The following is a 12140-nucleotide window of genomic DNA, read 5'->3' on the forward strand; positions in this document are numbered from 1 at the left end:
TTTCAATTGAGTCAATAAATGCTGTTAAGATCTAAACAGACATGTTAAAATCCCTGTCCCAACATGTTTAACTTTAATGGTTTGTTGCAGTGCTCCAGTTCAATAAATATTGCTTTATCCTGGATATAATGGATAGTATTGGTGTGTGCTTATAACAAGTGCTCCAGATGCACCAAAATATTTTAAGGTATGAGTCTTACTTTCTGTACAAAATTGGTCATTTTATTTTGGAGGAAGCATTACAGTTCAGAAATTTGAAGCTGGTTTACAGAAAGCAAAAATATTTTTACAACGCAGGATTATAATTTCCCAGCAGTCATTTGAATGCACTATCCAATACAATAGCTTTAACAAATTACTGTGCTGGAATGGATTAATGCTCAGTAATTTAGAAAAAATATAACTGGCAATCCAGTAGGCCCATTAAACTAGCTGGACAATGGATAAATTGAAGTAACAGTATACGTAGGCAGCAGTTTCTCAACCACAAGAATTAACTTCTAGAATTCTTGCTGCAGTAGATAGTGGAGAAATCTTGTATTTGTTCACCCCATGCAAAGCATCCTCAGCACTGAAGTAATAAAAAGGATTTATGTTCAGACAAAATCAAAATGAAATTGTTTAAATATGCTAAGTATATCTCTTCAGCTGGTCTGTACCCAAATAAAATTATGGCAGATTCAGTGTTTGAGGCATGTTTTCGATTTTTAGAATATACAATTTGATCATAGAAACACAACACAATTTGATATGCATATCAATAAATATTCTTTATTTGTAAATTCTGCACATTGCGCTTGTACATATTACATCCAAACATCATTTTAAATGGATGTCTTTTGTAAAACCTTAAATCAGAAGTTTCATTTTTCTCTGTACACATTTATTGGTAGGACATCTCTCGTCACTAGACATTTGTATAATTCTCACAGTAAAGAGAAACATTTAGTGAGTGGGAGAGGAGAGGCTTTGTTGAAAAGTATAAGTAAGCTTTTGCAGACATCTGGCTGAATACTGCATAAGCTTCAAGAAAGCAGATGAGCAAAAATGTGCTCCCCACCACCAGCCTGGGAGAGTGTAGAAAGAAAAATAAAATAAACCACACCACCAATTGTTCAAGGTAAAATTATTTTTAAAGGAAACAAAAATCTATATTTCTTAAGATTGAGAGAAGGCGCAGTGGTCATTGAGTGTGTTTGTGTAGAAAAGGATAGCTTCTGTTTCAAGCTTTCTTTGCTAGTTTACACCAGCTGTCGTCAGCCAACCATTGCAGACATTGTAATCATTGGAGCGACAATATTTGTTAAATTTCTCCTTCAGATGTTGCCGGTATTGTTCTCGGTTGATGTAGAAAGACTGATTATTAGTCATAAATGCCTGAATTTCATCTTGGGTAATGAAAATCTCTTCCTCAGAAGTACATTCAGATTCTTCCTGAAAAATCAAACCATTGCAAATTAAGCACCAACTTGCAAAACTAGGACTGGCGTACTTCAAATTTTAATCAAGCAGCAGTGAGCTACATTAAAAGAACAGAACAAGAGTTACTATAAAGTCACTGACATGAAAACATTATTCGCCACAGAAGTTGCCTGACCTGGTGGATATTGATGATGGAGATTGTACTTTACAAAGATTACTGATTTGAGGCGGTTATTGGGGTTATGATGACTGGATATTGAATTTGCAATTACAGAACTTAAAAAGGAACTTACACAAGAGTCATCACCAAACAAATTTACTATTAAGGTACTTTTGAGATACTTTGATACTTCAGAAACAATATTTTTGTTACCTCAAACTCACATTCACTTCAGTAGCTTTTCTGAAGTGTATATAAGTGATCAAATTCCGCCAGACTTAGCTTACAGGTTCCTACTTTATCTGATTTAAAAATTATTCATTAAGAATATTCAAATTTAACAAAATCTGGAGCTACTAACCAATGTTTGTTGAAGATTTAAATTTTCCACTTTAATCAAAATAAGAAAGCTAGGTGTATTTTACAGGATGCAGAGGCTACATTAGATGGAGATTTAAAAAAAAGTTACTGCTAAATTAATTAATTCTGAGCAAGAGCATTACAGAAATAGAGCTCATTTTTCAAAATGAAAACAGCCTGGTTATCAATCTCACACTGGCTGTAGTGCTATTGACAGATCTAAAATCTCCAGAGGATTAGCCTGGGTCTCTGGTTTATTAGTCAAATAACATTACCCCTCTACCAGTCTGATATGTAAAGCTCTTGCATCAAAAAATGTTCCAGCACCTTAAGGACCTTTTGCAGCATCTAAAATGAATTGCTCCAACAGTAATTCTTCATAACTTGAAATCAAGCCTTAATCTAGCTTGGCAATGCAAAATTCTCAAGTGGAATTTGAACACCCAAATTTTCTGATGGGAGGGGAGTGTATTATTACTGGCCAAAGGGAAGTTTGTTGAGATTAATATACAAAATTCCATGCAGGGTCTGCCACAAACACTACGTTGGATAAACAGGAAGAAAGTTAGCCACGAGGATACACGAACACCAGCTAGCCACAAAAAGACACTACCCTCTCTTCCTCGTAGCCCTACACACGGATGAAAAAAAAACCCACCATTTCGACTGGGACAACACATCTATCCTGGGACAGGCTAAGCAAAGACATGCCAGATAATTCCTAGAGGCCTGGCACTCCAACCACAACGCCATAAACAAACACAGATCTAGATGCCATCTATCAACCCCTCAGAAAACAAACAGGAAATGACATAACCACAAATCCCAGGAACCCCATCCAGGACAAACATAAATAGAAAGCAGGAGACAACAGCTTTGCTTCACTTAGATGTCGCCACTGATGATGTTACCTAGCCAGGTAATGAAACATCTGGATATCAAACCTACAGCTCAGCGAGCAAACCTACACCCTGAAGATTAATATAGTTACTAACTTTATGTTTAAGAATATTAAAAAGAAAAAAATTGTAGCCGAGCTAAATAAAACCAATTTGTAACGATTGTCATAGAAATGCAGAAAAATGTGGAAATCAGGGTTTGGGACTAAAAATCACATGCAAAAGGTTTCTTCAAGTTTAAATAAATACTCCAGACAGTCTAGAGATGTACAGCATGGAAACACCCAACTTGTCCACATTGGCCTCACCTATGTTGATAGCCTAACCTAATCTAGTCCCATTTGCCAGCACTTGGCCTATATCCCACCAAACTCTTCCCAATGATATGCCCATCGAGTTGCTTTTTAAATGCTGTAATTGTACCAGCCTCCACCACTTCCTCTGGCAGCTCATTCCATACACACACCACCCTCTCCATGAAAATGTTGCTCCGTAGGACACTTTATATCTTTCCCCTCTCACATATACCCTCTAGTCCTGCACTCCCAGACTCCAGGGAAAATACCTTGGTCTATTTACCCTATTTATATCCCTCATTAATTTTATAAACGTTTATAAAAAAGGTCAACCCCCAGCCTCCGAAGATTCAGGCAAAACAGCCCCAGCCTATTCAGCCTCTCCTGATGGCTAGTGTTTATTGAATCTTTATCTTAGTTCATTGTTAGAAAAACAAAATGAACTTGTTTGGATGAGTTATAACACACCTCCGTGGCAGGTGGGACTTGACCCTGAACATTCTCGCCCAGAAGGAGGAACATTCCCACTGCAGCACAAGATCCTCTATTGATTGTTAGCAGATATTAGTTTTTCAGTTGAAAAACGTTAGAATGAGCTCCATCTTGTGGTAAGCTATGACACAAAGGTGGACAGATTTGAAAATATTACTCTAGTTAAGAGTCTGCATCAGAAACAGCATTTCCTGAGTCAACCAGTCTTTTCCCCCCCCCATCTAGTAATAACCCCAACCTAGGAAACTGACTTTTCTTAATCAATGGGGGTGGGGGAACAGCTGAGGTATCCAACCTTGCAATCAACATTAGTCCAATTAATGAGTCCAATTAGCAAGGGATCATTTCACGTTAAAGCAACACTTGCTGAATAACATTTTCTGTTTAGGTTATGCCAGACACATTTACTTTACACTTTGTCTGGCTGTGCCAAGATGTAACTAACTCCAACACTTAACAACATTTAGCTCCAATCGAAACTAAAAGAGGTAGCAGCAACAGGATCAATATCCAGGCTTGGGCTGACAAGCAATGTTAATATTAAATATCAGAAAATGACAAAAGGTTACAAATCACCTCACTTTGTTACACCCAAGCCCTCACCAGGTTTCCACGATTCATCATTAATGTCTATAGCTACTTGAATTGTACCACAAGAGAACAGCAGAGGTCATAGATCCAGGGATTCATACAGCACAGAAAAGACCCTTCAGCCCATTGGGTTTGCACTGACATAACTACTAAAAGTGCACTAATTTCAATTTCCTGCACTTATACCATATCCTTCAGTGTTATGATAGCTGAAGGACTCATCCTTTTTTAAAAGATTTCCAGCCTCCATGATTTGCTCAAATATTCAAGATTCCCACCACCTGCGAGTGAAAAAGCCTCTTCCCCAAAATCACCTCAATCGGTCACTTACCTGAAAATGATGCCCTCTCGTGACTGACCCTCAACCAAGGGGAACAGCTGCTCTCTATTCACCTTGTCCATGCTTCTCAAACATGTACCCCCTTAGTTTTCTCTGCTTTAAAGAAGCCCAAAAAGAGGGTCTCCATCCCAGCCAACATCCTGGTGAACCATCTCTGTACATCTTCCCATGCTAACACATCTTTCCCGCAGAGAGGCAACTAGAACTGTACACAATACTCCAGTTGTGGCCTAGCCAATGCTCTTGCAACTCCAACTTTACCTCCTTGCTCTTATATTCTTTACCACGATTGAGGAAAGCAAGTACCTCTTTTGCATTAACTATCCTATTCACTTGCTCTGTTGACTTCAGGGATCTGTGAATAATTACCCCAAGGTCCCGCTGCTCTTGTAAGCTACCCAGTGTCTTGCTATTAAATACGCTCATCTTGTTTGGTCTTCCAGGGTTAAATACCATCTACCTTCTGATCAATCCACCTATATCTTCATATAACCTTCAATTATCTTATTAACCACTCTGCCAATCTTGGTGCTGTCTGCAAATTTGCTTAATACTCCCACATTTTCATATCATTTATGTAACAATAAAAAAGGGTCCTAGTACTGATCCCTGTGGTTCACTATTGGACTCGAGTCACTGAAACTGCTTTCTAACAACCTCGTGTATCAGATTACACAGCCAGTTTCTGATCCATCTCATCAAGTTCCCTTCAATTCCATGTACTTTAACCTTCAGTTTCCTACGTGGGACCTTGTCAGATGCTTTGCTGAAATTCATATAAACTACATCAACTGAGCTTCTCTCATCCACACACAGTCACATTTTAAAATATTCTAGACCTCCCTCTGACAAAGCCATGTTGACCATATCTAATTATTCTATGCCTTTCCAAATGGTGTGAATTCACTCCTTCGGTATTTTCTCCAATAGTTTCCATACCATTGATGTTAGACTCACCAGTTTGTAATTTCCTAGTTCATCTCTACCCACCCTTCTTTAAAGTAGAACCACATTAGTCAACCTTCAAATCCTCTGGCACATTCCACATGGTGGAGGGGAATTAAAAATGAGTCAGGTCACCTGCAATATCCTGCTTGACCTGCTACAGCAGACTGGGATACAATTCATTCAGCTAGAGGTGGTGTCTGTTTACACATGACAGGGGCTCCAAGACTTCCCCCATTTCCTATGTCAAACGGTGCAATTTCCTTAGTCCCTTTTCCCGAATTCTGTACTAAAGCTCTCCTTTTCCAGAGTGAGAACAGAAGGGACGTATTCATTCAACACCCTTCCAATATCCTACAGCTTCACAGAGAGGTCACCCCCTTGGGTCCCTAATGGGTCCTACTTTCCCTGGTTAACCTCTTTTTAATTAACTTATCAAATACCATGGATTAGAACATAAACTATAGAAAAGTACAGGCCCTTTGGCCCAAGGTTTAATCCTAATGTAAAATATAATAACAACCTATGCACCCCTCAACTCACTGCTATCCATGTGCATATCTAGCAGTCACTTAAATGTCCCCAATGCCTCTGCTTCCACCACCACAGCTGGCAACGCATTCCATGCATTCACAACTCTCTGCGTAAAGAACCTACCTCTGACGTCTCCTCTACACCTTTCTCCTAATATCTTAAAAATATGACCCCTCTTGCCAGTCAATCCTGCCCTGGGGAAAAGTCTCTGGCTATTGACCATCTATTCCTCTCATTATCTTGTATACCTCGATCAGGTCTCCTCTCTTCTTCCTTCTCTCCAGAAAGAAAAGTCTGAGCTTATTCAGCCTTTCATAAGGCAAGCCCTCCAGTCCAGGCAGCATCCTGGTAAACCTTCTTTGCTCCCTCTCCAAAGCCTGTATCTTTCCTATAGTAGTGCAACCAGAACAGGACACAATATTCCAGTTTGGTCTCACCAGGGACTTTTAGAGCTGCAGCAAAACCGCACGGCTCTTAAACAACCATATCTACTTGGGTTACAACTTGAGGGATCTATGTACTTGCACACCCAGATCTCTGTTCCTCCACACTGCCAAGAATCCTGCCTTTAATTCCAATATTCAGCATTCAAGTTTAACCTTCCAAAATGCATCATTTCGCATTTATCCAGGTTAAACTCCATCTGCCATTTCTCAGCCCAGCTCTGCATCCTGTCTACGTTGCGCCGCAGCCTGTAGTTGCCCTCTATACTATTGACGGCACCTCACAAAGCCATGCCGACTGCCTTTAATCACACCATGCTTTGTCAAAGTCATAAATCCTATCCTTCAATTCTTTCCAAAACTCTGCTGACCACAGACATAAGACTGACTGGTCTATAATTGCCAGGGATTTCCCTATTATCTTTCTTGAAAAGAACATTAGCCTCCTTCCAATCTTCCGGTACGACTCCCTTGGAGAGTGAGGAGGCAAAGATCCTCGCCAGTGGCGTAGCAACCTCCTTTCTTGCTTCCCTGAGCAGTCTCTGATAAATATGGTCTGGCCCTGGGGACTTAATCAAGGTTTTCCAACATTTCCAGCAGATCAACTTCGTCAATCTTGATCTGGTCAAGCCTGTATCACAGCTCAAAGTTTTCATTCACAACAAGGTCCCTAATCATAGAGCCATAGAGATATACAGTACAGAAAATCGATCCTTTGGTCCAACTCGTCCATGCAGACCAGATATCCTAACCTAATCTAGTCCCATTTGCCAGCACTTGACCCATATCCCTCTAAACCCTATTCATACACCCATTAAATACTGTAATTGCACCAACTCCCACCACTTCCTCTTGCAGCTCATTCCATACATGCAACACCCTCTGAAAAAGTTGACCATAGGTCCCTTTTATATCTTTCCCCTCTCACCCTAAACCTACACCTCTCGTTCTGGACTCCCCCACCCCAGATAAACACTGTCTATTTAACCAATCCATGCCCCTCATGATTTTATAAACCTCCAAGGTCACTCCTCAGCCTCTAACGCTCCTGGGAAAATAGGCCCAGCCTATTCAGCCTCTCTCTAGTTCAAATCCTCGCAACATCCTTGTTAAATTTGAAAGGTTTCAGAGAAAATTTACAACATCCTTCCAATAGGAAGACGACCAGAATTGCACGCAAAAGTGGCCAAACCAACGTCTTGTACAGCCGCAACATGACGTGCCAACTCCTATACTCAATGCTCTGACCAAATGAAGGAAAGCGCACCAAACATCTTCACTGTCCTAGCAACCTGAAACACTACTTTCAAGGAACTGTGAATCTGCACTCAAAGGTTTCTTTGTTCAGCAACACTCCCAGGACCTCACCATTAGTGTACAAGTCCAGCTCTGATTTGTTTTTCCAGAATGCAGAACCTTTCATTTACCTAAACTCCATCTGCCACCCATTAACCAATTGTGGCCCATCTGATCAAGATCCTGTTGTACACTCACTTTCACATTCTACTCCCACACTACATTTCCAATTTCAGTGTCATCTGCAAACTTATTACCTATACCTCCTGTAATCACATCCAAATCATTTATATAAGTGACAAAATAGTGGTCCCATCAGATTCTTGTGGCACACCACTGGTCACAGGCCTCCAGTCTGAAAGGAAAAACCTCCACCAAACTGTCTTCTACCTTTGAACCAGTTCTGTATCCAAATGGCTAGTTCTCCCTGTATTCAATGAGATCTAACCTTGCTAACCAGTCTCCCATGGGCAATGTGGTCAAAGGCTTTACTGATGTCCATATTGATCATGTCTACTGCTCTGCCCTCAATCCTATTACTTCTTCAAAAAACTTGATTAAGTTCTAAGACATGGTTTCCCACGCACACTCATGTTGACTATCCCTAATAAGTCCTTGCCCTTTCAAATACATGTAAATCCAGTCCCTCAGGATTCCCTCCAACAACTTGCCCATCACCGATGTCAGGCTCACTGGTCCATAGTTCCCTGGCTCTTCCTTACCACCTTTCTTAAACAGTGGCACCACATTAGCCAACCTCCAGTCTTCCAGCATCTCATCTGTGACGATCGATGATACAAATATCTAAACAAGTGGCCCAGCAATCACTTCCCTAGCTTCAGATCTAGGGTACACCTGATCAGGTCCTGGGGGATTTATCCACTTATGCCTTTCAAGATATCCAGCACTTCCTTCTTTAATATGGATATTTTTCAAGATGTTACCATCTATTTCCCCACATTCTGTATCTTCCAGGACCTTCACAGTAAACATTGATGCAAAATACTTGTTTAGCATCTCCCCTATCTCCTGTGGTTCCACATAGGCTGCCTTGCTGATCTTTGAGGGGCCCTATTCTGTTCCTACTTACCCTTTTGTTCTTAATATATTTGTAAGCGCGCTATGGATTCTCCTAAGCCCTATTTGCCAAAGCTATGCCCCCTATTTGTCCTCCTGATTTCTCCAAGTATTCTCCTATTGCCTTTATGAGCTAAGGATTCACTTTTTTGAGGGACAGAATGTACATGTATTTGGAAAGGCAAGGATTGATTAGGGATAGTCAACATGGCTTTGTGTGGGAAATCATGTCTCAAACTTGATTGAGTTCTTTGACGAAGTAATAGAGGATTGATGAGAGCAGGGTAGTAGATGTCATCTATATGGACTTCAGTAAGGCGGTCGACAAGTTACCCCATGGGAGACTGATTAGCAAAGTTAGATCTCAGAATACAGGGCGAACTAGCCATTTGGATACAGAACTGGCTCAAAAGGTAGAAGACAGAGGGTGGTGGTGCAGGGTTGTTTTTCAGACTGGAGGCCTGTGATCACTGGGGTGCCACAAGGATTGGTGCTGGGTCCTCTACTTTTTGTCACTTACATAAATGATTTGGATGCGAGCATAAGAGGTACAGTTAGTAAGTTTGCAGATGACACCAAAATTGGAAGTGTAGTGGACAGTGAAGAGGGTTACCTCAGATTGCAACAGGGTCTTGACCAGATGGGCCAATGGGCTGAGAAGTGGCAGATGGAGTTTAATTCAGATAAATGCGAGGTGCTGCATTTTGGGAAAGCAAACCTTAACAGGACTTATACACTTAATGGCAAGATCCTAGGGAGTGTTGCTGAACAAAGACCTCGGAGTGCAGGTTCATAGCTCGTTGAAAGTGGAGTCACAGATAGATAGGATAGTGAAGGCGGCGTTTGGCATGGTTTCCTTTATTGGTCAGAGTATTGAGTACAGGAGTTGGAAGGTCATGCTGCGGCTGTACAGGACATTGGTTAGGCCACTGTTGGAATATTGCATGCAATTCTGGTCTCCTTCCTATTGGAAGGATGTTATGAAACTTGAAAGGGTTCAGAAAAGGTTTTTAAGAATGTTGCCAGGGCTGGAGGAATTGAGCTATTGGGATAGGCTGAACAGGCTGGGGCTGTTTTCCCTAGAGCATTGGAGGCTGAGGGGTGGCCTTATAGAGATTTACAAAATTATGAGGGGCATGGATAGGGTAAATAGACAATGTCTTTTCCCTGGGGTTGGGGAGTCTAGAACTAGAGGTCATAGCTTTAGGGTGAGAGGGGAAAGAGATGAGACACCTACGGGGCAACCTTTTCACAGAGGGTGGTACGCATATGGAATGAGCTGCCAGAGGAAGTGGTGGAGGCAATTGCAACATTTAAGAGGCATTTGGATGGATATATGAATAGGAAGGGTTGGAAGGGATATGGGCCGGGTGCTGGCAGGTGGGACTAGATTGGTTTGGGATATCTGGTCGGCATGAACAGGTTAGACCAAAGAGTCTGTTTCCACGCTGTATATCTCTATGACTATGACTTGATCTCTCCTGTCTATACCTGACATATGCTTCCTTTTTCTTAACCAAACTCTCAATTTCTCTGGTCTTCCAGCATTCTGTACATCTACCAGCCTTACCTTTCATCCTAACAGGAGTCTTTGGACTCTCATTATTTCATTTCTGAAGGCATCCCATTTTCCAGCCGTCCCTTTTGCGACCATCTGGCCCCAATCAACTTTTGAATGTTCTTGCCTAATACCATCAAAATTAGCCTTCCTCCAATGTAGAACTTCAACTTTTAGATCTGGTATATCTTTTCCATCACTAGTTTAATAGAATTATGGTCACTGGTCCCAAAGTGCACCCCTATTGATACCTCAGTCATTTGCCCTGCCTTATTTCCCAAGAGTAGATCAAGTTTTGCACCTTCTCTCATAAGTACATCCAGACTGAAACAGAAAATTTTCTTGTACACACAAAAATCCAGTCCATCTAAACCCTTAACACTATGGCAGTCCCATAGTGTTTGGAAAGTTAAAATCCCCTACCATAACCACCCTATTATTCTTACAGATAACTGATATCACCTTACAAGTTGTTTCTCAATTTCCCTCTATTAGGGTGTCTATAGTACAATCCCAATAAGATGGTCATCCCTTTCTCAGTTCCACCCAAATAACTTCCCTGGATGTATTTCTAGGAATATCCTCCCTAAGTACAGCTGTAATGCTATCCCTTATCAAAAAGGCCGCTTCCCCCTCCTCTTGCCCCCCTTTCTGTCCTTCCTGTCACATTTGTATCCTGGAACATTAAGCTACCAGTCCTGTCCATCCCTGAGCTACAGTTCTGTAATTGCTATGATATCCCAGTCCCATGTTCCTAACCATGCCAGAGTTCATCTGCCTTCCCTGTTAGGCCTCTTGCTTTGAAATAAATGCAGTTTAATTTATCAGTCCGACCTTGATCTCTGCTTCGTTCCTTTCTGCCCTGTTTGACTCACTCCTTTTCCTCACTGTTGGCAAGTCCTTTTTCTTGCCTCTTTATTGCTTTAATTGCTTAAGTTCCCTCCTGCACTTCCTGTATTATTTTATGGCTGCAGCTGAATTGCTAACTGTGGACTTGCTAAAAACCCTACCTCCTCTTCCTCATCCAGTCCGGAATTGTCTTGACAGTTCTCTGAACTTACATGTACCCTTTAGAGAGAAATGTAGGAGCAGTTCGACCTGTACTCTCCCAACCTCTTTTCTGAATGCTCACCCCCCAAACATTGCTCTACTGTGGACTTACCTGCAAGGAGCTGTTCCCAGTGTCCAGATCCTGCTTTATTTTAATAAAATCTGCCTTCCCCCAGTCAAAACCCACCCTTTGAAGGCCATTATTAACTTGTACAGAACAAATTTGAACTGTACCATTTTCTGGTTGCTATCTCCTACATGTTCCCACACTGTCACAAACACTTGCCTGGCTTCTTTTCTCAGAATCAGATCTAGCACTGTGCTGTCCATTGTTGGGCCTTCTATGTAGATATAAAATACTCCAATAAAAAGCAAATTACTGCAGATTCTGGAATCTGAAACCAAAAGAGAAAATGCTGGAAAATCTCAGCAGGTCTGGCAGCATCTGTAAGGAGAGAAAAGAGCTGACGTTTCGAGTCTAACTGACGCTTTGTCAAAGCTTTGACAAAAAAAACTCCAAGATACATAAAGAAACATGCTGCCTCAAAGTCCTGAAGACTATGACTATCCCAATTTATGTTGGGAAAGTTGAAATCCTCTCGCATAATAACCTGATTATTACTCTTACACACCTCTGAACGGTCTACATATTTAGCCCTCTCTATTTCCTGCTGACT

At 41.2% G+C, this 12140-nt stretch overlaps 1 protein-coding gene across 2 annotated transcripts in view; it reads right to left on the reverse strand.

Moving 5' to 3' along the window:
- Positions 1–751: 751 nt before the first annotated feature.
- The window catches only part of ggnbp2 (gametogenetin binding protein 2), an 88022-nt gene continuing 76633 nt past the window's right edge, over positions 752–12140 (reverse strand). For both annotated transcript variants that reach the window (XM_043718557.2, XM_043718556.2), the window contains exon 13: positions 752–1434. In XM_043718557.2, coding sequence (XP_043574492.1) covers positions 1237–1434 — 198 coding nt within the window. In that variant the 3' untranslated portion in view covers positions 752–1236. The remainder of the gene's footprint in view (positions 1435–12140) is intronic.

Source organism: Chiloscyllium plagiosum, unplaced genomic scaffold, assembly GCF_037043375.1.
Source record: "Chiloscyllium plagiosum isolate Xiang-an unplaced genomic scaffold, Cpla_swu_hap1 HiC_scaffold_31, whole genome shotgun sequence".
In the NCBI taxonomy this organism is placed as follows: domain Eukaryota; kingdom Metazoa; phylum Chordata; class Chondrichthyes; order Orectolobiformes; family Hemiscylliidae; genus Chiloscyllium; species Chiloscyllium plagiosum.